Consider the following 26,527-nt stretch of genomic DNA (forward strand, 5'->3'; position numbering starts at 1 on the left):
GTACCAGAATTACAGTTAAGCAAAACCAAGAACTTAACAAATTCTATTTTCCTTTTTCCTTCTATACTTTTTTTAAAGGGGGAGTGGAAAGAAAGAGCAAATAGACATTGGAAGAAGTCAGACTAATCTATAATTGTATAATAACATCAGAAATTAGGCTGTAGTAACTTCCAATATTTAGGTTGTATCATTGCATCTAAAGAAAAAGGCAAATAGACATTGGAGGAATGAAATGCCACAAGCGCGTGATAGGAATTTTATACATTGTGAGGTTACAGATACATTCAGCTTGTTTATTCTAAAAAATTCATACTCTTCTTGGAAGTTAGGTACTAATTCTTAGCATATATTATAGACATCACCTTGTAGACAATAATAAATGCAGGAAAATCTGTTAAACTTCATCATTTTGAAAGCCTTCGGTCATAAATTAAACGAGGCAGAAACAAATGTTAGGATTTCTTTTTATTTCTTAAGGTTGGGTGAGATGAGACTATAAGCTAAGCAACTTGTCGAGAGTTGCACTTCACTTAAAGGACGTAATTTAGGAATCGACGGAGAAAACGATAAAAGCCAATTTCTTCGTATATCTCTTATTAACTTTCCAACTCCAACACAGCAGGAAAAACTCAGTTTAGCTGTAAATTGTACATATTAGCTGGTATACTCAAGAATCTTGTGCCAATGGCATGAGTGCTAGTTAGCCATCAACATGACATGAGCAGACCGTGCCGACTGGCATGGAGGGGCATGATCCCATGCCAAATTGCATGTGAGACCCTTGTTGGTGTTGGTGATATTGATACATTGCACGCCACTTAGTGACCATCAACACATGCCAACCGACACAGTAATCCACAGGCCAACCTTTTCTTTTCACAACATAATGCTGTAAACTTAAGTTTCAACTGAAACAGTCTCAGTCAAAATGGAGAAAATCCGAGATACATGTCAGCTGGCAAAGGTAATCCATTGTTGTCTTTAAAGTGTTAGCTTAATGCACATGGGTATAACACAATCAACTTCAAGGAAAAGCTTTCCCAACCATACATGTTAGCCCAAACAACCTGCTCGAAAGAAACTAGATAAAAACTCCATAAGTTGCTTTAACTCAGTAAACTAAATTAATACATTCCAACATTCAATTTCAGAGAGCCTAAGAGATATGGAACACTGTAAACCAAATTCTACAACACAAACCTTGTTAATTAGCACCTCGAAACGAGTAAGAAGTATTCCTGTGATAGACTTCATTGGAGCATCATGGAAGGCCAACCTCTGGATATCCTCTCCAAAATAATTAATTGTTTTCCAGTTTACCTCTACAAGTTGCTGCATCTCCTTGGTTACCACAAGTGGCAGGTGCTCAAGAGAAGCACCAAGAGATCTATCACAGCCAATTAAATACATATCTAACGAGTCCTGAAAAGAGGAGTAACAATCAGTAACTGCATTTATGCTACAACTAAACAAATCTATGCGTGGATAATTATCTACCTTAGATTCAGTAAATCTTGGGACAAACTTATCGATGAGAGCAGATATTTTAGCAGCTTCAGCCTTGACTACTTGGCAAGTGCTCAGATGAGTATTTTTTATACTTCCAAGCAACAAGCTTGTGTCTCTCAACATAGCAAGCAGGTCGTCAAACAGTTGCTATAGAATAAGGACATAAGGTAATTATATATCCATAATACGGGTAAGGTAATTTCAGTTTGCCGAGAAATCTGCAGGGAGACATTACCTTCTGTTGCCACATGCATTTAAGAAGTGCATCTTGGTTTGGGGATAGAGAAGAATTGTTACCCCGTCCTATAAAAGAATTTCTTAATGAAATTCACTCAGCAAAAACTCAAGAATAATTAAGAGATCCGTAAGCAAGGCTACCTGCGAAGTATATCAAGTGGTACTGTTTCCGCAAGTTCTTCAGATGTGCTGATAAGCTATATGCAATCTCTCTTTGTTCACAAAGAATAGAAATTAGATGGTCTACAAAAGAAATAGCCCTGTTGACCTGTAGATAGTACAAGCATCATTGCATGTTTAAAGCATGTAACTCCAATCAGAAAGATAACTCTTCAAATAAAAATTGAAGATTGACCTGCTCCAGATCAAGATCTTTGTTAAAATTCAAAGAGAGCTGCTGAAGTTGCCGCATTGTAGCCAAGCTTTTAAAGTAAAACCAGTTTGCAGACAGCCATTCCTCCCTACATTTGCTATCTTCAGGCTCATTTGACTGGGTGGGAAGAATAATTTCGGTATTTTGGGAGGATTTGTCGCAGCACTGTTGTAGGAGCAAATGTAGCACATTATATGATGGCCGCAAAAACGAACTGCTTGGTTTGTCTGAATATTCCAGCTGCAGATGCCATGCAAAGGAAAAAATAACATTGAGAATAAACAGACTTCAAATATAGAAGTTCTCCATATTGTTAAAATTTATAATATTGCTGTAAATTTAGGATAGAACCTCACAATTTAGTGAGGTAAGTAGGTAACCCATAATTAAATGCATCGCTAAAATTTTAAAAAAAACTTATGAAGCCTCAAATCTAAATGATGAATTTTCTTTTTAGGGCTGCACCACAGCAGAAGGAAAGTGTTTACCTCATTGTTTACAGATCTATGCTTTGATAGTCCACAACCTTCAAGAGTCTTAAACAAATTGGCTAGAGCTCTCCTTTTAGGGTTCTTTGTTCCATGCTTCCAGATATGAGCTAATTCAGCTGCATTTCGGCAAATTTTCTCAAGTGAAGTCCAATAGTCCTCCCATTCAGTGCGAAAGTCAGTTTGTACAGATTCAGGATACAGGCTCTGTCTGATGACATCAAGAAATCCTGCAAGATCAACAGATACCGACTAAATTGTAATTGAACAACCAGAAATTAAAATTGTCAAATTATTCTAAAAGCATGTGAGAGAATATCAGAGACCTTGACCTTCGAAGAATCCAGCACCAGAAATATCTCCATAGGATATACTTCTTAATGTTGAATCAGCCTTACTTCTCCACTCTTCATACCATAAGAACCTGGTTATCCAAGTTGCACAAGCAATAAAAATGATAAATGATAAATGCCTCCAAAAAAAAAGGAGAAAAAAGAAAACAGTTGGATTCCTTATCATGTCCATAAAAGAAAGAAGCTAGAAAAGAACCTATCATCATATCTTAAGTTCACGAGAGCGAGAGAAAACTGCGTCTCTTCTGCTCTCATTTCATCAGACATCTTCTGATCAAGCCAAGATAGAATTTTGCTCCCAGTGAGTGCTACTTCTTGACTGACCAAAACCATCACAGGTTGTTGCAAAATGTCCTAATAAAAAATAAAAAAATAAAACTTTGCATATAAAATAGATTTTCCTTTTCAAAACTAAAATATCATTGTGAGACTCAAAAGGACAAAGATCAACATGTTTCTCTGCTAAAGAAAACATGAATAAAGAAAAAGCAATTAATACATTGAATTTTTGGACAAGTTTCAACATCTTCTGCCGGGCCCTTCTGAACTTCTCTATTGATGTAGAACGATGTGGAAGTTGCTCCCAGCTGAAAAGTTTGAGATGCTCTCTCAAATCTTTCTCGATTAAACTTCTACCATCTATAATGTGCTTCAAAACGCTGAAGAAAAGAAGAAAGTCTGTAACATGATCTAAAAGAGTGACAATAGAAAATTAACAAATTTAAAAACGTGCTGATAACTTACAAGGGCAGGAATTGTATGTAGTATCCAAATGCATTGTAGAGAATGTTAAGAGTTTCTTTCATCCTGGAACTGCTAAAAATTACAAATAGAAAAAAAGTTAGAGGAGATAACTCCATGATTGCACCAAGTAACGAAAGTTCACCATATAGAAATAAATGTGGGATCGTCATGTCCAACTATCGATAAACTTGAGTATGTCTTCTGCAGTCAAGTCAACTGAAAAGTGACGATTGAAAACACACACACACACAAAAATAATTGAAATAACTTCCACCAGAAATATAAGAGTACACCACAATTAACTTAAATTGCTGAAATTTCTAAGCAAGAGCTGCCACATTTTTGTTAAACTTACAAGACTAACCTAAAAATGACGTCGTTTGTGCACAGTTTAGATCACTAATTAGTAGACATTTTTAAAAAGCTAATTCTGGTCCACGACTCTCTGAAAATTTTGCCGTAGTCATCAGATATTTTAGTACAACTGTAAATCAACAAGTACAGAACTACAGATCATCATATTTCTTAGTAAGAAAGGTCCTCCACCAATTTCTTACTTAAATGTAACCAACAATATTTTAGTACAAACATTGAGCTTTTCTAATATTCACGACATATTTGAATTACAAACTGTCATACTCAGACCTAAAATCTGCTTTCTTTTATCATAATTATGATAATAAGTATCTCACCTCGAGTAAGCTAACAAGTTAGTTCCAGAACAAAGCTCCCCATATAATGCTATGACAAGATGAAGGCGTCTCTTAAATTCGCCAACACTAGATGTCTGAATAAATTCCTCGATACTGCATTTGAACATTAATTAAATGAAACATATGTCATAAACTACTGAGTGCAAATAATAACTAGTACAGTTACATGCCTCTTAATTGTAAACAGGCTTTCCTCCTTTGGATCACCAGAACAAATACGATGAAGAACCGCTCTCAATGGAAACCATAACTGTAGGAAACCAAGCAGATAATTACAGGAATAGTTGACAATTTGCCATCCCATGTATAGCAATTGAATTAACAGTAAAGACACCTTGAACTTACTTTTCCAGCATTTATATCACATTTCTCTTGAACACAATCAAGAAGTGAAGGCCAACAATCTAACTCGAGCTTTTGCCATGAAGATACAAGCATATAAATTGGTTGGAGCTGGTCTGTAGGAGAAAATGTTCTTAAATTAATAAACCAACATTACCATAAGGATATGGTATTTTAGACAAAGAATATTAAGTCTGTTTCAACACATAAGCAAAATGATATAAGAAAAAATAACTAAAAAGAAGAAAATACTTTGAGCCCTTTATAGTGTTTTTATATCCTATGAGTAGGACATCCTACATTGTAAGTTTGTATCTGACTATATAGCTTAAATAATAAACATCACCTTCCCATATATTGCACTTTTACCCCCTAGTAATACCTTTATTTTTTCATGTATAATATTTTTACCATTGCCATGAAAGACATCCTATTCAGTAACATTTACAAGAGCACTACAAATGACTTGTAGCTCAAAAGAATGTTTTCAATTTACCAGCAAAGGAGTATCTGGAATCATTTTCCTGCAATGACTGTGCTCTCCCAATAAGAAGTTGCAATCCAAGTAAGGCCTTCAGAAAAAGTCACATTAACAGATAACATAATAACGATTTAACAATCCACAATTACAGATAGTGGCAGGATAAGAACTTGTACTGCTAAGTGCTAACCAATTTCATACCTTTGAGAGAGGACTATTCAGTGGAAATGCCAAAAGAGACTCAGTAATCTCCAATATATTCTGGAGAATTGGATGATCGGACCATTCATCCAGAAAGTTCTTAACTCGATCTCTGAGCACGGTCAGCGGCTTCACCATTTTAAACATTACTGAAGCATTTGGTTCCTATAAAAAAATGAAAAAATCGAGTATCAAATAAAACATCTTTACATAAACAAAATAGAACTGACCTATTAGATCACCTTGTATATGTTGTAAGAATTAGTCAGCTTGCAAGAAATGCCTGAAGTCTGTTCATAATCCAAACATAATCGGAGTAGGTGTTCCGGCATTAGGTGGTCATCTAACATGGAGGATGTATATGACTGCAGGTCTGGAAAGAAAAATGTCCATAATAAGCTCATCCCTGTGAAGAATACTAGATCATGAAAGAATTGAACAATACTCCAAAAGACTACCTTTTATTAGTGTAGCCCCCAGTCCATAGGACTCCATGAAAGATTGCAGCCTGTGCTCATCAGCTATGTGGCAAACACCGGGCTATATACATTCACAATTAGATCATTCAAGAAATACACCATAGAGTACAACATTCTAATAATGAACAATTTTGGTCATGTAACTCAAACGGAAAAGATGGCGGATTTTTCAGGACCACTGTTAAATGGTACAATAAAAGGAAAGATATGTCACTGCAAATTGTGAAGCAATCCAAATCTGAAAATTACTTGTATCTGATGCTTTTAACAGCTATGGAGGAAATATTGGATCAACAAAATAAATGAACAGCATACCTTCTCAACAAGGTCACTTGACCCAAATAATTGGTTGTGGATGAGCACAACACTGCTCAATATAGACTCAGGAATGAGGTCCCAGTCTTCCTCCACATTTTCATATTCTTTCGTAGCTGTATTCTGGAATCAAATAGTTATTATAAACGTACAGTAAAAGAAACCTAGAAGTTTCATAAATAATAAAACAAATGCAGGAAGATAAAATGTATCACCATTTTCATGAATTCTTGTCCTAATCTTTCTTCGGTCTCAGAAGTCATATTTCCATCGGTGTCTAGCGCCAAAAGAGCTGACATATCTCCTTCCAAGATGTCTTCTATCCTGATCAAGCGTGGTCTAAACTTGTAATACTGACCCTCATCGTACTCCTTGACTTTCCTTCGGGATTTCATATCAACCCATAGGCTTGTAAAATGGCCAAATATATTGTGCAAGCACTGGTAAGACAGTATTACGTCAAATACTTCTCTATATTGGGATGCACATTTCACAATGATTGAGTTAAAGCATGAGAACACTACCGAGAAAGAATCTTTGTCCATCAGTAGAGAAGAACCAACGCGATGTGCCGTACGCATCAACATAATGTGATAAATTGAAGTTATAAGCTGAGCAGGGAAGTGCTGCAAAAAAATATAATTTAACCAATCATAAACAGCACGAAAGAAAAGTATGCAACGTATGCATGAATTTGCAAATCTAAGGGCAGCAAAAGGGAGGCAGAATTATTCATATGGTAGCAACAGTTTGAAGCACTAACTGCATCAGTAGATCTGGTCTCATCCGACATAGCAATGAGCTTCTTCAACAGATTAATCTGACCAACCTGTGTGCTTTCAAATCCATTTTGATCACTTACTAAAAATGTGGAGTCTATCTCATGTAAATCAATAGATACAGCTGGAAACTGCATGAGAGAATAAATTGCATCCTGCAGCATAAATGTGATTGTCAGTTTTATGACAGTCATGGACTAGTAGTGAAAGAAAACCTGTGAAAATAAAGTAACAGAAATTTCAAGCATCGTTACAAGGTATCAGACGCGCAATAAACAAGAGCTGGCATGTCTTATTATATGGTAAAGATGAATGGTAGCTTAACAGGCCACTAGAAGAATTGTTGGCAATTACGAGCCAATAAGGCAGATCTCCAAGTTGGCTTACAAATAAATGCCAGGTGAATATATTAGTATTGTAGGAAGATATTACTGAGCATAAAGTTGATAATGCTTTTACCCAGAAGAAATAAATACAGAAGGTACCTAGGAGGCTACAAAAGTAATAAGCAAAGCACAAACATAATAGAAAATGACTTGAACTCCAGGATTGCAAATCTAAAAGATCCATACTGGAGTCTCTAGTATATAAACCATGGAAAAAATGTACAAAAAATATAAATCTGCAAAAGGCCATATTCACTTACAGAAACTCTAGTAGAAGTTCAAAAAACAAAAAAGGTTTTAGGAAAACTTGTGAACAATAATAACCAACAATATCTATAGTAATTAAGGGAGAAATTTCCAACAATTTCTATAGCAATTAAAGGAGAAATTTGTTACTCCAGGCGTGAATGCTTAACATTTACATTCATGGGAACAATTACAAACAAGGTAAGATTATCATAGTATAATACAACAAATCAAAGTTGTACTGAGTAACAGCTAAGCAGGTAAGCACCGTAAGGCAGTTCGTCAATATATGACGTCAAGGCACAACAACAAAAAAAAAACACTAATAAATAGCTCTGAACACAAACAGCAATTGTGCTTATGATGCTTATGGCAATCACCATCCCTAGAACATTATCATAGATTATTCCTAGTTATGAAGACTAACTAATCGGGCTTGTATCTTAATTAGATATGCATGCTTATGACAATCACCATCCCGAGAACAAAGCTCCAAGAGAGTAGATTATACTAACCAAAATTCTTCCAATATTTTCTTCTTCGACCTTATTCAAATAATCTCTCTCAATGGCACTAGAAACAGCAATTGACAAGCCAAATTTCATTTCATACACAGCAACTTGAATTGGTTGAATCAAGTCAGCATACTCAGAATATTCTTCTGACAGTCTTTTAATAAAGTTGGCCGATGAAACCTGCATTTAATGATTAAGTATAGATGACTAAGTAAAAGTCGGGAATCCACAGACAGGGAAATGAAAAAAGCAATTATTTGTGTCCACATGTCCTGTGTTTGTGTATGAAGAGAGCAAGAGAGAGTAAGAGAATTCCCTGTGAACATATTCTACCTGCCAACTGCAAGCCCTATCAACAAATAATGGAAGATTTTCATTGCACTTCAGGTCCATATCCAACATCAAAAGAACTGATACAAGCTCTCTGAATCTGAAGTCAGCACAGACTGATCTTAATCTATTACACTTGGAAGGTTGAGGACGAAAAACAACCTGCAAGTATGAGAGGATATCAAGAAACAGAAAAAAGCTAGCAAAGTAATCTCTTCACATATCCTCTCGCAAGGAGAAAAAAAGGAATAACATAATGCACAATTATGGATCCTATATGTTCAACTACCTTAGATGACATTTTTATGACTTCCAAGTTTTTTTCCCAAATTCTAACCAATAACACCGGAATAGTAGGCCCCCTATCAGAGAAGGGTTCACAAGCCCTCTATCAGAGAAGAATTTGCAAACAATCTTATCCTTTATGATCTGTGAATAATTGGACCAACTCTAATTATAGTGAGGTGATCAGCAAAGTTATTATTAAAGGTTTCATTCCCTCCAGTTATATTAGTCATGTGATATTCTCTAAGGATGCTTTCCGAAAAGTAGTACTGAAGGGGCAACAATTGGATCCATTGAATCTACTATGACGTGGAGAAAGAATAGTTTCTCAAAACATGTATATTTATACTTCAATGAGGTCTGATGGAAGAAGAAAGAACAATGCCCTAACAGAACATTTCAAGTTTAAACGAGTTAAAGTTTCCTTATTCGAGTTCAAGTTGCATGCATTTAAAATATAAATAGAGGTGCTCTATAAGTACATATAAAGTTATGATCTGGGAGAACATGAAATAGCTGAAAGTCAATGTAATTTGAAAAGTTTTAAATAAAGAAGAATAACATCAAGAGAACATAGAAAATATTTGATATGAAGGGAAACAGCAGAACCTTGGTCCGCAACTGCCTCTCTTCTTCTTCCAGATTAAGTAACAAAGATAATATTTTTTTCTCATTGTATGCTCCAGAGCTGCTTCCTGCTAACTGCTCACACTCTCGGCGCACCTAATGGCATGAACAGAGATGAGTATTCAATCCCAAGAGAAAAGGGGAATAACAATTGCAGAGAAAGAAAAAGAGATCAACCATAGTTTTAGTCAAGTAGATCACTACAAACCAATGATGTTAGAGACTACACTTTATATTTCCTAACATATACTTCTTAAAATGCTACTGGATATATATGATATATATATATATATATAATATGTATGTATGAAACAGGGCATGAGCTCCAAAATGTTGTCCTCTAATACCGTAAACAGTAGCATCATTTCAAGTTCAAAATTATCATATAGGAAATTTCTTGGCTCACCCCTAAATTTTTAAAGAATGATCCCTACTAAATTTGCTTTACCTTCATTATATGTGCTACCATCAATCAACATTATACTTCCCTCGCTATCAAAGAAGTATCCTAGGTTTAATTGAGACAAATCAACAGTTTTTGTCTCTTAAAGGTTGGATATATACTCTCGGTCCATCAGCTATCAGCTTGAAATTTTATAGTATGTCAGTTAATATGGTATCAAAGCGGAAGGTCTTAAGATCGAATCCTATTAGGCCTGCCTTGTGAATTAAATAAAAAAAAACTTACAACAATTTAGGACAAGTCCACTTCTCAGGCTTACAAAAATGTCTCAAGCCCAGATATAAATTGTTAGAATATAGTAGATTCTAAAAACAACATTGTTCTTTAATGGCTTAAGCTTTTGGAGTCATTGACCAGTTAATATTGTCGTTATTTAAATAACACAACCTTAGAAGCAAAAGCAAGTACAAAGATGTATCTACGAGGAATTCTACAAGCATCACACGCATAGATATCTGACAAAAACAACATATGGAGTACTGATTATCAATGACTTCAGGATTCATAGCTTGCTAGAAAATTTGGAAGTGAGTCACAGATATCAAGATATTCCTAAGACCATTACCGTATAATCCACATTGCTGACATTAGTTAGAGGTAGAAAAGATGTGATTGGGCATTCATTTTACATTGGGATAGAATAATTAAGCTCAATCATAAACACCATGATATGGTTGTCAAGTATATAATAACATAAGCCACTTTAAAAGATAGAATTTCTCCATTCTGCAGAAGGAATGGAACATTAGGATTCAGGAAAGATGAGTACCTTGATTTCAAGCTGAAGTAAAGAAATTTTCTCCAGTATATGTGAGTGCTTCAAAGAATATTTTGCTGTAGGGTCAGGACTATATGAATTAAACAACAGAAGGAAGCGCAACACTCCAATGTGCAACCATGCACAACCGAGATTATATAAAGATTCTGCAAAATGGGAACAAAGTATTAACTTATAAGTACTTACACTTTCTGAAGTAAATATATAATATATGACAGAACAAGGGGTAAATTGGTCACAAACTACTTTGTCGTACATATCTACCATAGATCTGTAACAATACATACCATTAGATGGGAACTTAAAATGCAACTCCTTAAGAAGGGTTTCTACAAGTGGATCCAACACAGAACGCAGCATGTCATGGCTTGTTGAGTTTATGAGTGACTTTAAAATCTGCAGATCCTCATTCTGCATAGACAAATGAAATTGTTGATTTTAGTGAATTAGAATTACTGAGAGAGAATTTTTCTATAAATGCACCTACCTTCAGGCCATTCTCCGACATTCGGAAGAGGACAGATTTCATTTCCATGAACAAGTCCCCCTGAAAATATTTCTTGTGCACAGAGAGTATCTGCAAACAGTAAACCGCAAAGGACATAGACATATAATCATTTGTACAGAAGTCAGAAATCATCAACTTAAGGGCTTAACACCAAAAGATTAAAAGAAGAATAGGGGAAACCTGTCTGAAGAGAGAACTGGCAGCAGAATGAAGGCAACGAATTAAGTTTCCTTGTAGTGGAGCATCTTCCCAGAGGTTTCTAGATGCAGCTCTAAGCTTCAAGCAGTTCACATCAAAATCCTTTATACAGAAACTATCCTGACTGCAGAGAGAGAGAGAGAGAATGGTGCTTTAAGTTCAACTACCATACCATTAAACATTAGGGAACCCACATGTCTATCAGATTCTCATCCATCAGTCAAGCATTCTTGATTTTACAAAATATAATTAAAGTCATTAATGTGAATTGTTGTAAAGTGATGAATAACATATATATCCAAATTGTTTCATTGGAAGGAAACTATAAGTTTGATATGTCAACTTACAGAATATTGGCAATAACCGGTGTTTTCGTTGGGTACACCAGATGACAGGATTCATCATAAGAAATCTTCAAGAAACTCTGCATGAAACACAGAACTTTGACAATACAGCAGAATATCATGTCATTAAATCAATATAATAGAGTCAAGTAAAACACCTTGAGTCCTCCAGAGCAATGAGTCCACAATGACGAATGATAGTTATACCACATTTCAACAACACAATTAGCAACTTTTGTATTCACTGCCAAGAGTCAATGACATAGATAAGTCACTGACAACCTCAATAGTCATATAATCATGAGGAGAGGAAATAGCAAGATCTACAGGTATGCATTTACCAGTGTTCACCGAGCTCCAAGCATCAAGAATCCACAAAATCATTTGATGTGGTTTGAACTCAACAGGCGACCTTGACGAAAAATTTAACGAGAAATCTAGAGCATATTGGAGGAGATTTGATCTATTGGACACAACCTATATTAATAGGAGGAACAAGATAAAATAAGTTACAAATTAACCGAAAGCCAGTTTCTATGTATAACTATTAGAAGAAAATAAATTGACAGAAGAGGATTAACACCCCCAGTATTTAGTAGAAAATACCACAAAACAGCTAAAAGTTATTTCACAAAATTAAATCTTTCACCCTGAAATTTCATTGAGATGAAGCACCAAAAAAGAGATGTCTCCATATGCATCTGGATCATGATGTCAGAAATTATCTGATAACCTACCCGACGTGTTACTTTATTTCATAATGAAATGACTCATGGTTTCTCTGAACAAACAGCAGGTCAAAATGTAATCAGCAATAGTTAGATGAATTTATGTTCCTAACAGTATGGGCAATGACTACAGTATACCAGAGTAAAGTGCCACAGCTATGCTACGCCTACTGCCTTCATGTTCATAGTCATATTCAACACACAAAGACATTGATAATGACATAATGTTTTATTCTACACGCAGACTCACAATTATGGACAGCCAACATGCATAGTAGTAAACGACAATAGTTTCTCAATTCTAAAGCCGCCAACAACCATATCCCATATTGAAACTAGAAAGTAAATTATTATTTTTTTAATACTCATCTTTCATTGCATATTTATGAAGAAGTTTCTAATTTTCATTTGCATTTTTGAAATCAAAAGGTCTTTCCTTCTTCCTTTTTGGGGATTCAATCTCTCTATTGAACTAAAAAGTCCTTTAAGGAGCAAACCACCTTATTTACATCCCATTACAACTCCTTGAATGAACAAAAATACAAATATTTGGTAGATGTATCCGATACACATCAGATACACGTACGGGAGTAAATGCCGTACCGATGTTTCATAGATTTACCATATATTATTCATAAAAGAGAGAAAGAGAGAGCAAGGATAGCTCAAATAACCGATACAATCAAGCTTAACTCTATATAGTTAAATCAAGTTTGAAAGAGGAAAGGTAAAAAACATCAGTCAGCAAAGAAAGAAGTAACTACCTGATATACATCAGAAGAATCTACCAAGGTACAGTTTGCGAACTCTTTAAGTAACATGATATCCAAATTAAAGCTCTTCAAGTCGAGCAAAGGAAGATTTGCTAGCCAACTATGGAATCCGGATCTGCTACATAATATCTCAGGAGAGAATGTGCAGCAAGTTGTAATTTCTGACATTAATGGATTTCTTTCTGTTGCAGATCTGAAGAGCAACTTTATATTCATCTCCTCAGCTTCAACCTTTCTCAAAAGGCTCTGACAGAAGAAAAATTCAAAGATATTAAAAAAACAAAATTACGAGAACCAAGTAACAATTAATTGAATAACAGCTCACTTGATGCAATTGTTCCAAATGAGCCACAACGTCAGAATCATCTGGTCCCGATTTAGTTGCAATAAATGCCGACATGCATACACCTAAGGAATAAAGAGATATACTTCAAACTTAAAACATAAACAGAACCATCAGGATGAATTTACTAATTAAAGAAAGATAACTAAGCCAACGAAAAGCAACATATTGTGTAAATCTGCACTATAGATGACATGAATTGTGAAATAAAATTTAAGGAACAAAGAGTATGTTAGATACCAATTGGCCCAAAAGTTTAAATTTTTATATAACATTCAATAATATACATCATGCCTTTAGTAGACCCTCTCACGTGTAACTCTTATATATTAGAAATAGATAGATGATAAATAATAAGATGGGTGGCCCCTCCACAACACACCAAAATAAATAATAGAAATTAGGAATTAAATGAGGCTTGATGAAGTTTACAGTTTTATACTTGTGATTTCCAGAAAAAATAGCCTAATACCATGTTAGATAACTAGTCAGCCCCAAAGCTTACGGTGTTACGTGATGGACCAAGAATGTATATCACTCTTTTGACACAAGAACAAAGAAAAGGGATAACTAAAGGGCAATAAGCATAATGAATAGCTCAAATTCTTGGCCCAGTACTGGATGCCGGAGAAGAAGAAAAGAGCAGCCGGCAGGTTTAATGTTTTTGTGGGAATTAGATTCGGATTACCGAAAGTTAGTAATGGGAAGTTGGGCAATTCATGCATACCAATGTAATATAACTAATCAAGGAGGATTAGTTTGCGGAATCACTGAATCTTGAAAGTAAGGAATCAAAGAGCTTGATTACCTCAAAATCTTGCACAGATGAACCATACAGAAAGTAATTATGTACAGAGTATAAATGGACAGAAAAATGTTAATTGGTCAGTGCAAACCAAATCCAAAATATTTTTTTTTAATTAGTGGATGTTTTTAATTATAGAAATGCCTAGATTTGTTAGAACTTAGAACTACTCCAAGTCAGAAATTGGAGAAAGTAAGTCTTTTGACAAAATTTTCCATATAATGCATGAAACATACTGCTTCAACTATGTAAATCTTGCATTTTAGGACAAAAAACATTCTTCATCCAACCACCTGTTCAAGTCAGATGAAACAACAGGCCAGTATCTATCAAAAGCAATGGAAAGGAAGATTAACTAGGTTTCACGATAACTCAAAATTGTTAGTTCATCATCTAGAAATTTAGCAGACCAGTAGCTGAGCAATCATGCAAGTCCAGAAAAGTATTCTAGGGAAATGAAGAGGAATTTTATTACTTCCCTGAAACATGACAAATAGACTATTTATCTTACTGAAGTCTATATGAGAAGCAGCACATAAAGGAAAAGGAAGATGGAATCAAGTACCTTGCATTGCCAGCCGACGAATATCAGTGTTTGTTGATCGGGCAGCTTCTACTAGACATTGATCATCTGCCAAAAAAGTAGAAAGATGGTGACCAAATCAGTTATTTGCCAAACTGTGCAATACAAACACAATAGAGATATACCACCAAGATTTTGCTTTAAGAACTTCGTCTTTGACCAAACTACGTTGATAAAGGTCAAAAGTTGTTGGACTTTATAGAAGGCATCAGCTGAAGATGGCAAAAGTGGATGGCCCCCATAAACCCATAAAGCCGGTTTTCCAAAGTGCAAACTCAAAGTTGGGAAATTATTAGGCGTGAACTTCTCCAGCTGTGAAAAATACTTGGTTCAGAATTATAACTTTGATATAGAAGATTTGTCTAGAGAGAAATTAAAGACGTACCAGCAAACCAGCTTCTCTAAATCTAGGCTGTAACCTTACTATCTCCTTTTTCATAAAATTCCATGACACAGCTGCACCTTCAAAGTCTAATGAGGTTATATTCTTCCAAAACATCTTATGATATTCAAGTAGCTCTGAGTATATCTGCAACAGCTTACGAGACTCCACAATTCCTTCAAGCACCTTCCCCTCAAGATTCCTGAGCAATTCAAGCATTGGTACTATATTTTGCAAGTTTTCCTGATAGGAGTAATTCCTCTCAGCATTCCACTGCTGATAACTAGACCGCAGTAAGCCCACCGAATGGATTGCATTTCTCAGTTGTTTTAGACAAGCTTTCAAAGAGTTGTCTGAACCAATAAAATCCACTAACTCCAGCGAAAGCAATGGAAGAGGGTGCAGATTAACATCAATCTTGTAGTGGGAGATCACCTTCCTCCAACATTCTAAGATACATCTCCAAATTGGATGACCCCTTTCTTCCACAAGTATTGTGCTGAAGGAGCAAAAGAATTGACAGTAAGGTTGCAGCAGCAAACCATACCACTTAAACCATATGATATATAATCCAATATCATTTTCAGTAGCCTGTTCAATAGCCCAGTTTGCAGCTATGAAAAGCATCTTGTTGGCTAGTGCTAAATCAAACTTGACGTGATTGTCATCAGATTTAACAGCCTGCTTACCAGAAAGTTCTGGAAATAAATGTTGATGGATCAAAGGTATGGGCATCATTAAAGGATGAATCTTCTTACTCGTGCTCCATAAGGAAGTTCCAATGGTGATTTTTCTTAGTTCATAAGAAGAAAACTTAGCACCCAGAGACTCCAGATACAGAAAATTTCTTTTAACACATGCTTCTTTTGAATACTGAACAAAATTCCTCAATTTGTGGGGCACAGGCCATCCTCCAGGCAATGACAGTGAACATCCTGACAGCATATCTGATGTAAAACATTCGTTATTCAAAAATCTGAGTTTCCCCTCCATAATGGTGCTCATTCCATCAGATTCACCCAATGATGGCAGGTAAGTGTGTTCCCAACTTAGTTGGAGACTCCATTTAGGCTGATTTCCTTTCATGAGAAGCTGCTGGAATAGTTGAACCCAACGTGCAACTTCGAGAAGGGTGATACGTATGCCAAGACGTAGTCCCGCAGCTTTAGCATACATGTGTGCTTCACTCATTGATAAAACCAACTTGTTACCAGGTATGCCAGATAAAGCTAAGAATCTTTTTATGTCATTTATTTCACTATCCACGCAAACTTCTCTGCCTCCATCAACCAGCCAACTTTGTTCCATCAGAAATATCTCAACTCCTCTATTTCTCATGGCTCTAGAAACTTCACCATGCTTTGGGTCCACTGTAAGAAACATCCGAAAGTTCGGATGAGCATGAAGTACCATAGGATTCCCATCAACAAGTCCACATTCATTGATTGTGATAGAACCATCTGGCTCAACCAAAGAGTTGATCCTATCAAGAATCTGCAATTGAAGATGGAAATAAATCAATAATAGTCATCATGCATTATTGTCATAAACAGGATGCAGCACACGAAAGACTAAAAAAATTTTAAAAAATAAAAGAAAAAAGCTAAAATCTTCCAAACTAGTCAACAAACCGTTGGATTGCAGAGATTGGCATTGTCAAGGACAACCCATTCACCACATTCAATAGCCCTGATCAAGTCCCCGGCGACCCATTCAAAATTAGCAGGTTGCTGCATTGATTTGTTACGTTGTAAATCCAAAACAGCTTTGAAAGATTTAATCAGGTCATCTTGCGACCAGGACACAGGCAACTGAAGCAATTCCAGGTCATGCTTCAACTGTTCAATAATTTCAATAAGTAGAGTCAGTGAACTGAAAGTATCATTTTTCGATGACTCGGTGTTTGCAAAAGTGGATGCTGAATAATTGTAATTTTTCGCTGCTACAAACTCAAACCACTTGGCAAATAAACTTTTTCTTTCAGCAATCAAGCGCTTCCAATTCACCTCAAGTCTTAGGCCAAAATATTCATCAACATAACGTTCAACCTGGGATACGACAGCCTTATAATGGCGGATGAAATTATACTGCTCAAAACATCCAAGCAATTCCGAAACATCAGTTCCAGAAGATAGATTTAGCTCATTCAATGCATTGCCAGTAAGCTGAGCAAGCAAACGAATGAGTGAAGTTTTACCCGATGAATATGGGCCAACTAAAATACATAACCATTGCTGTTGTAGGCAATGCAGAACAGCTTCCAAACTATTAAAAAAACCTGGGAGTATATTGAGCTGGGTATTCCATACTTTTGCAGGTTGAAAGTAGTTTCTTTTGACAGATACACTCCCGACAATCAAGTATTCTGGGTTAATATATAGTTTTGGATACTGATTTAGAACAGGTTTAACCCCAAAAACTGCTTCATAAAGCTTTATGACTTCGTGACGGTCAGCTACAGTGCGCATTCGCTGGAGATACACGGTATTTAAGAAGCAGTCAACTTTTGAATTTTCGGGTGAACCTTCAAAGAATTATTCAGTTAAAATTAGCACATTATACGTTATACCGACAAGAAGACAGGGCTACTAAATTTTTTAAAATTTGATACACAAATAGCTGAATTTCTCAAAATAGAACATGTAGGAAATAATTAAAACATTTTCAGACCTTCAATAATCTGGCATGACCGAAAGACATCACGCAGATTAAATTCCCAGGGGGAACCTTCTTTACCGTATTTCCTATGGATCATGGTGTCCTCGTAAAGCAGGTTATTAAAGGAAATCAGCTTAGAGAGAAGCACCAATGGGACTGATTGAAAGCGTGATTGGCAAATAAAGAGAAAATCATCTGGTGACAACTCATCCACATAAACCTGGAAATTCATTCGCTGAACTTGCTAAGGATAATGTCACTGGAAAAATTACTGCTTAATTGATGTACCGTTTTAGCAAACTGACCTTCGTAAAACGATTTAAAAATGACTTAGGAAGACCCTTTCTGCCACCACCTTGAGATGAAGGATTCTGACATGCAAAAACTCTGAAGGAATCTGGGCATTTAAATGTTACACCGAGTTCCGGTATATAGACCTCAGCACGGTGATCCAAAATGGCATTCAGACCCTGTATTTTAAAGCACTTTATAGAAGATTGATATACAACAAGAACTAAAACTTGAAAACAATGCAAACTAGAAAAGTGTGACAAAAGTTTAAGAAAGTACTTCCAATACAGATTGAGGAGCAAGATTAAGTTCATCTAACAAAACCCAACTCCCACTTTTCAGAGCCTGCACCAACAAGGTTTATCTACAATAGTTAGCAAGTACTACCAGATAATTATCTTATTTGGCAGTTAAGAAGATAAACACAGAACATCATGTAATATACCTGGAGAAGAATACCATCTGACCAAGAGAATTCCATCCCATTTTCACCTTGAACAGGCAAGTCTGAACCCAAAAGATCCATCATATCTGTCTGGCATAGGACAATGGACAAATGAGAAATCAATCACTTTCAAGATACCGTATATTTGATGGAGATACTTCTATAGATCTGTAACCTGCTCAGAGAGGTTGATTCGGACCACACTATGTCCAGAAAATCCCGCCAATGCCACAATCAAGCTCGTTTTCCCAACACCAGGGCTACCTTCCAATAAGACTGAAACAATACAAACAATAAGAAGATAACTACTCAGCTAAAATGTTATTTACTACTGAACATTCTTAACCATGTTTTTTATTTTTCTCACAGACCAGGTTTTTTATCTTTAACCTGCATTGCACGTAAAACTCGCATAAGATTCCTTCCGGTAGTCGGTGCAAAGAAATCATAGCCTTCTTGCTTACAATCTCTATTACCTATTAAGCAAAAGCTAGAGCAAGTTAATAAAACAGAACAAGAAATTCTTATTTTTTCCCATAGAAATGACCTTCTAGCTAGCATATCCAACTAGAGTAGCACATTCTCCTACATTCAATGTATGTAAAGACAAGCTTGTCACCATCATAAGCCTACTAACTAAGAAGCATGGATACAGATACAACAAATACGAACACAGGGATACGACAATTGAAAAAAATAGAACATGTTACATTCAGGACACAGCAAAATAAATAAATAAAAGGATTATATATATTATTGGCACGTTTAAAGAAATATTTTTCTAAACATGTAATATAAATAAACGGGCATGCATAAATTATTTATGCGCGAAAAGCAAAATGTACACCATACCACAAAGTCAAAAATGATAATGATAATATGTGACAATTCAATTTAATATTATGAGAATAAATAACTAGCTATCATTACTTAACTACAATGGATGGCGTAGGCGAATCTGTGATTTTATAATAAGTTACATTAATATTAATTTTCTTGGATGCACTAATATGTGATTGTTGCATTATATTACTATAGATAATTTCAATTGTAAACTTTTATAGTATATGAAAAATTTTATGCCTAAAAGTGTCTCAAAAGTGTCCAAAAAGTGTTCAAATTTATTCTATAATGTCTTAAATATTGGATACATTGTAAAAATCTAACACCTATTCAAAAAGTGTTCAAAGAGTGTCGGTGTCCAATAGGTGTCGAACACAGACACAATATGTTATTTGAAGTGTCAATGTTTTATAGTCTACCAATAAAGAATCAGCGTATTCAGAAGCAATATGTACGTACGTTAGGAAAAAAAATACACCACATCATATAATTGCCATCTTGAGTAATCATTCTGAAACACCGAATGTGAAATTGCTTTGAGTAAATATAAGATTCCCAACTAATTTCTGCCAACATCCATTAATATCCCCATCAGAAAATGTATAAAAAGAAAATAGCTGCAATTAAACAATTGTCTCCTTTGAAAGTAATTCATGTTAACCACAACAACTTTTGGTTAGAAAATTAGTGAGTAACTGACAAAAGTAGCTCAGAATTTATCATTGCTAGAATATCAAATAGAAAAATCATTGTTGTTCTCTAACAGCTTAAATTTTTAGAGTGCGTGAGTTAATATGGTATCACAGCAGAGATGCTAAGTTCAAATCCTGTCAGGTTCTGTTATGTAAAAATACAAAACCTTCACTCATTTAATTCAAGTCCACTTCTTAGGACTCTCAAAAATATCTTAAGCCTAAAAGTAAGGAAGAGGTGTTGAAATATAAAATATAAAATCACTATTTCCTAATAGCTTAAACTCTTGAAGTAGTTAGTGAGTTAAGTCATACCAGAGGTCCTAAATTTGAATTCACTCAGGCTCATCTACCTTTTAAAATATAAAATCTTCACCAATTTAAATCAAGTCCACTTTTTAGGTCTATCAAACTATCTCAATTTAGAAAGTGAGGGGAAGTATAAGAATATAAAATATAAAAACTATTATCCTCTGACAGCTTAAACTTCTAGAGTAGTTGGTGAGTTAACATGGTACCGGAGCGGAGTTCCTATATGTTCGAATTTTTTCAGGCTTTGTTGTTTAAAAATATAAGACCTACACACATTTAATTCAAATTCATTTTTCAGACCTAACATCATATGAAGGGTGCACTTTTCTAGTAAACTGTAGTCCTAATGAGTAATGACAGTCTTGCTGACATCAAAAAAAAACTAGGCAATAACCAAGCAATCAACAAAGCTATCAACTAAAATGGTTGCAAAGTTTGACATATGAACACACCTTTACCAATATAGAATGGACCAATGCCAAAGTAACCTGCCGGATGGGCATCTTTACATAATATTATATCTGTGTGCTTTACTTTGCCACCCCATCCATAGTTCTCCATTTCAGCCAAGCCTGAGTCAAATAACTCACTTCCAACTTTCTGCAACATCAAGAAAAGTATATTGATTTTCTAAAACAATAGTATAAGATGAACTGGGTACTAAAAAATGAAAATACTTGACAAATCAGCCATTATGGTTACATATAAAACATCAAACACAGTCGAGAGTTGTCTCCGACTGAACATACGCTAAAGGACTGATTACCAAAGGAGTAATAAAGACAATTTCCTATACTCTCTTCCCCTTTCCCAGATTCTTTTCAAATCTAAAAAATGTTTAAAAGATTATAAAGAGACTCCTGCCCATAAAGAAACCATGAAAGTTCCTGTATACCTGCTAAATAAACTGATATCACTACAAATCCTTAATACCTGTTTTTGCACCAGCCAATTAAAAAGTATCCATTGTTAACAGCAAGTTTTCTGCTAGCTGCCCATAATTGTAGCAAAGGACTAAGGATGAAACAAATGACAAGGCCACCAACAACCCAAGCCAGTAAAATTTTATAGGAATTATCACCAGAAAAAAAAATGCTAAAAGTTACTAAATGAAAATAACAAATGCGACCATAGTATATGAGAAAAATAAGATGTTAAGAAGAGTGCATTGACTCTTGAGCCGAATAGAAGAAAACATGGAGTGAACTGAGGAGTGAGGACCACATATTTAGAAAATCATAAAAACATACATCCAGACTCAGAGAGAAAATTAACTACGGTATAGAAAGCAAATGAAAACCAAAACCACCCCATTCTTCTATGAAAAGCATCCAGTAAACACACACAAAAAAAGTATTCACCTGCATTTCTTCCAGAAGAAAGGACAAACAAGACTCTCTCAATTTATCAGCATCACCTTTAGAAATACCTGTCCCTGTAAATAATTTAGACTGAAAATCAGGAAGCTTCCATATAAAACAGAAAGAAATATAAAACAGAAATAACATATCAGATATCAAATAGCTAAATATCAGCAGAATATCTCCAAAGAATCACCATCAAGAAATGATATTTTATGGCTAACATATAAAACAGAAAGAAATAATGGACAATAAATTCCATTACTTCTGCCTTCATGTTTTGAGCTTCCTGTGCAGTGTACAGTACCTAACAACAGCAGCTACCATAATGACAAGAACCACAGTCAAACCTTTGGTCCAACTGTCTTCGTTGACTATGTGGCTCTTTTTCCTTCATTTTCTCTATTTAAAGCAAAGAATTGTTTCAAATTGTTTTCTTCACTAGCTAGTTCCTCCATGTTTGGTCTTCCCTTTCCTCTTAAATAACCTTCAAGGTTAATAAAATTGCTCCTTCGAACATGTCAAATATAGGTTTCTGTGCAATATATACAAACCATCTTAATGGATTCTCATGTAAGACATCATCCACAGATGATACCCTAACTTATAACAGATTGATTCTTGCTCTATATTTTCTAGTCAAACTACATATCCACATTAACATCCTCATCTTGGTGGTGATTAACCCTTAAGTATGTTGCTTTTTAGTTCATATTCAGATCTTCTCCTGCAAAATATTTCTTTAAGATTAAGCGGCCAAATACAATCATACAACAGAGTAGAGGCACTTCTCTCCTTCCTCACTTCCCATTAAACAATAAATCTAAAGTAAAAGAAATATGCTACGTGTTTCTTGTGCATCGAGAATGGTTCACTCCATTTTGATGTGTTAGTTTACTAAAATTGCAGTCCATATACTCTTAGATATCCTACTCGAGAACGTTTATACTCTCTGGTTTCTATCCTTACTCCGAACTTGGCATCTGGTCCCATCTTAGATTCATCAAGTAACATCATATGCTCAGAAATAACATATAGTATCAAGTATGGAATTATTTTGGATATATATCTTTAGTTATTTAATCTAACTTAATGCAAACAAGTAATTGATGACTCATCTTGGTAGAACCCTATGGTTACAGGAACACAGTCTTCCCGATCAACCTAACATCCATAGTAGGTCGACATCATCTCTCTTCTTAAAAACTTCTTTCAAGTCCAGAATAAGCAATACATAGCCACATATTGTTGAAGAGAGGACGAATGTCATGTTCCTAACTTCATCCAACCAGATTTAAACAAGCAAGTAAACAAACTTGGACAGCATATGCAACACAATTATGCTTAACAGTTAAAACAATGCCATGCAAGCTCCACAAAATCAACACTACTTGGTGCAACACTTTCTTGACCCTTGATACAGGGATGCATTGGGCTATTCCTCTCGACATAGGTATCACAAGCTAAGTACATGCAGACCATCCAAGTAGAAATGGCATGCATGAAAATCCTTGATCGACAACATTTTCATTATCAGGTATAAACAAGAACCATTCAGAATGTCATTTGAAAATTGGAATGCTCAAGAGCAGCTCCCTCAATTGAGGACCTTATGGAAGGATGCAAGATTGGCAGAAATAAGAAACACTCAAAGGAATCACAACTTATAACAATACAGTACCTAATAAGAACCTAACAGTAGTGAAGACCTATTGGAAGGATGCAAGACTTGCAACCAGAGAAATACATAAAGGAATAACAATCTATAGCAAAATAGCGGCTCTTGGCTAATATGACCTAGCATTAGGGAAGATATAAATGTAATGGACTGACGCAAGATTGGTAGATTCGAGAAATTCTCAATGGAATCGTGATTTATAACAAGATAGTAGCTTATATGGCCTAGCAGACACCTTCCTCCTTTCAAATCAATTTCTCCGAAGAGATCAGCTAGACAAAACCTCATAATTGAGAAAATCTGACAATTTTATTTTAGACCATTAGAATGGAGGGAGCTTCCAAACAGCTGTTGGTCGAGATCTTGCTAAAAAAATTAAAAGAGACCTTGGAAATTCACTGATATAAGAGTTAAAATAATCTGTAAAATGCTCTGCAGCCTGAGAGAAATTTTGGTTCTCTTCCCTTCTCTCTATTTTTGGAGGGAAAATAAAAAAGTAACCAAGGTCCTTTTTCTCTCCCTTTCTCCCCCTTTCTCTTCTATTATCACCTAATTTTTTTATCCTAACAAGAGAAAATCTCTCTCGCATATTTTATCCTCTTCTCTCCTATTCTCTCCATCCAAACTGAGATAAACATCCAGTTTTCCAAATAAAATAAATGACTATCTAAAATTATCAATTAATATTTTTGATGCAAAGCATCTATTATCTACATTCGTCCTCACAGAAGAAGTATAAACTAGTAAATCTAGATCAGAATAGAGACATTAAAAACATTACATTTCACATTTATGACAAAATAAAAAAAGAAAACAGCACCACATATAACATAAGGAAACACCTAATTGGTGAGTAATACGTAGACATATGTATTGAACTTTATGTTAATATCTCAAATTTCCATCCCTCCAACTACATGGATACACATCAGATGTTCTATGATCTTGCGCTAGCGGATCATTTGTCTTATGCTGACACAAACAAAAAGACAGTAAGGGCAGTAAAAAAAAACATACCCAAACTAAGGCCATCAAGTAAAACAAGGAACAGCCCATGAATCAATGCATAACGAACTCCAAGACTTCCCTCAGTCACATTTACAAATGATATCCAGGATTGAAGATCCCGTATTGTTAGTGTTCTGCAGGTCTGCAATTGTTTGAACCACTGTAACAGAAAAAAAAACTCATTAAAATTTAAAAATACAACGTTGTACCTGAGAATTGTTACTTACATCTGCTATCCAACCAAAATCAATTACAATTATTGATTCAGAGGGATCTTCAGATTGGTGACATACAGCTAATAATATATTGATTGAAATTACAGCTAATAATATATTGATCGAAAAGACTTGGTGCATTCAAGAAATTTGCTTAAAAAATAAAGTACCACAGGGATCTAACTAAACACAAATGCACCATTGAATTCATAAACAATAATAAGATTAAAATTTAAGGACAAGAAAAATCAGAGCCACCTGGTCACAGAGTGGAGAAAAGGAAAAAGAAAGCGAGAAACTACTGGAGCATAGGGTGAAATGGAGGAAGATGAGGCTTCGCCAACCCAAACCACAAAAAGGAAGAAGCACATAGAGAGAAATTTAACGGTACCAAATAGGGACCTTCTTTTGTTCCACGTAGATTATCTAAAGGTCAATCCTCTGTTATATACAGACTCGGAGATACTTTGTATTTATAACTAAGAAAAAGGGCAGAATCATAATTAGAAGGATTTGAGCTCAAGCAGTAAACTTGAACACGCAATAAGCATGTATGCACATATATATGTTTTGGATTCCAAGGAATTGTTTTCCTAATATAAACACATCAATGGTTTGCAAATAGGATCAGAATTATATGTTCTCCTATAAGCAATTTGGTGCTCAGGTACTGGCTTATTGCAATTTTGTTGTTCAGTTTAAGGAAAGAGAAGTTGCTGGATAAGCTTAGCCCATGGGAAAACAAACCCGAACACAATTTAACCTAAAAAATTCAAATCCACTGGTCATTTGTTCCAAAATTAACTCAATGCGGCCAATCCCCAGTCCACATCTAAAACCAAACTAATAACCGAGTCGTCATCTACACAGAAATAAAGGCAATATGAAAAAAGAAAGTCTGAAATAAACCCAAACCAAATCAATCAAGCCCAAAAATATCAATTAAATCACAAACGGATGTAGTAGATCCCAATTGGGCCATACGCATTCCAATCAAATACAGCTGAATCCAAAAGGAGCATTTGAGCTATGATGCTTGCATCAAGTCTATGGATCAGAATCATCAGATATGATAAATATCTTGCTAGGTGTCTATTGACTCATCTCTACGTAAGCAACAAAAGAAAAAGAATGAGGGAAGGAAACTTATGGTCCTTTGTATAACAGAAAAGATTAAATTAACAGTGAGAACTGAGAAGGGATAACTCCAATGAATGAGGCTTGGATCTAGTGTCTAAGGGTGGCAAGATGTCTGTTACTTGGACAAACGACACCCTCCAAGGTATTCCAAGTAGAAAAGCATCACAGATGATGATTTTTTAATATCCAATCTTTCCACATATAATAATCTGCTTGAACAGGCATCAGGAAAAAAAGCGCACGCAGAAACTAAACCAAAAGTCATGGCAATGTCAACATATTATATTAACCAAATTAGGAAGGTAAAATGACCAGTTGAGAACTTTGAACCCAAAACAAAAAAAAGAGAATTAGCACAGAACACTACAGTAAGTTCTAAACGTGAATGCTGGCCACAGTAAGTAAAAGGCTTCATCCATCTGAATAACTTGGTTTTTATTAAGCCTCAATTCCTATCACATTCCTTTTAGAAAGCAGTATATAAGCAAACTCATAGCACAAGAATGTTATGACACATGACAACCAAACTCCTAAAAAATATGCACACCCATAATACTAACTGCCTGGTCAGTAAGA

General features: G+C 35.2%; 1 protein-coding gene across 7 annotated transcripts in view; it reads right to left on the reverse strand.

Annotated features, from left to right (window-relative positions):
* The window catches only part of LOC140798571 (midasin), a 45,058-nt gene that overhangs the window by 4,108 nt on the left and 14,423 nt on the right, over positions 1-26,527 (reverse strand). For 3 of the 7 annotated variants that reach the window (XM_073152448.1, XM_073152443.1, XM_073152447.1), the window contains exons 24-69: positions 24,606-24,756; positions 21,911-21,984; positions 21,002-21,149; positions 19,074-19,178; positions 18,878-18,978; positions 18,703-18,792; positions 18,537-18,602; positions 18,272-18,436; positions 17,979-18,186; positions 16,940-17,832; positions 15,312-16,802; positions 15,052-15,238; positions 14,909-14,974; positions 13,521-13,603; positions 13,187-13,441; positions 12,036-12,171; positions 11,853-11,938; positions 11,698-11,774; positions 11,333-11,474; positions 11,132-11,221; positions 10,932-11,055; positions 10,636-10,790; positions 9,386-9,499; positions 8,495-8,653; positions 8,162-8,341; positions 6,999-7,169; positions 6,760-6,861; positions 6,451-6,675; positions 6,236-6,358; positions 5,900-5,981; positions 5,684-5,814; positions 5,442-5,606; positions 5,256-5,331; positions 4,763-4,875; positions 4,588-4,667; positions 4,397-4,510; positions 3,705-3,773; positions 3,460-3,619; positions 3,157-3,314; positions 2,934-3,031; positions 2,608-2,837; positions 2,102-2,359; positions 1,888-2,014; positions 1,745-1,812; positions 1,498-1,656; positions 1,201-1,422 (exon numbers count right to left, since the gene is read on the reverse strand). In XM_073152448.1, the coding sequence (XP_073008549.1) occupies positions 1,201-1,422; positions 1,498-1,656; positions 1,745-1,812; positions 1,888-2,014; positions 2,102-2,359; positions 2,608-2,837; positions 2,934-3,031; positions 3,157-3,314; positions 3,460-3,619; positions 3,705-3,773; positions 4,397-4,510; positions 4,588-4,667; positions 4,763-4,875; positions 5,256-5,331; positions 5,442-5,606; positions 5,684-5,814; positions 5,900-5,981; positions 6,236-6,358; positions 6,451-6,675; positions 6,760-6,861; positions 6,999-7,169; positions 8,162-8,341; positions 8,495-8,653; positions 9,386-9,499; positions 10,636-10,790; positions 10,932-11,055; positions 11,132-11,221; positions 11,333-11,474; positions 11,698-11,774; positions 11,853-11,938; positions 12,036-12,171; positions 13,187-13,441; positions 13,521-13,603; positions 14,909-14,974; positions 15,052-15,238; positions 15,312-16,802; positions 16,940-17,832; positions 17,979-18,186; positions 18,272-18,436; positions 18,537-18,602; positions 18,703-18,792; positions 18,878-18,978; positions 19,074-19,178; positions 21,002-21,149; positions 21,911-21,984; positions 24,606-24,756 (8,277 nt within the window). Of the gene's footprint in view, positions 1-1,200; positions 1,423-1,497; positions 1,657-1,744; positions 1,813-1,887; positions 2,015-2,101; positions 2,360-2,607; positions 2,838-2,933; positions 3,032-3,156; positions 3,315-3,459; positions 3,620-3,704; positions 3,777-4,396; positions 4,511-4,587; positions 4,668-4,762; positions 4,876-5,255; positions 5,332-5,441; positions 5,607-5,683; positions 5,815-5,899; positions 5,982-6,235; positions 6,359-6,450; positions 6,676-6,759; positions 6,862-6,998; positions 7,170-8,161; positions 8,342-8,494; positions 8,654-9,385; positions 9,500-10,635; positions 10,791-10,931; positions 11,056-11,131; positions 11,222-11,332; positions 11,475-11,697; positions 11,775-11,852; positions 11,939-12,035; positions 12,172-13,186; positions 13,442-13,520; positions 13,604-14,908; positions 14,975-15,051; positions 15,239-15,311; positions 16,803-16,939; positions 17,833-17,978; positions 18,187-18,271; positions 18,437-18,536; positions 18,603-18,702; positions 18,793-18,877; positions 18,979-19,073; positions 19,179-21,001; positions 21,150-21,910; positions 21,985-24,605; positions 24,757-26,527 lie in introns of all 7 variants that reach the window. The other 4 variants (XM_073152444.1, XM_073152442.1, XM_073152445.1 and 1 more) reach the window with 2 other exon arrangements.

This window comes from Typha latifolia, chromosome 12 (assembly GCF_019914945.1).
Source record: "Typha latifolia isolate L0001 chromosome 12, TyphaL0001v2, whole genome shotgun sequence".
Classification (NCBI taxonomy): Eukaryota; Viridiplantae; Streptophyta; class Magnoliopsida; order Poales; family Typhaceae; genus Typha; species Typha latifolia.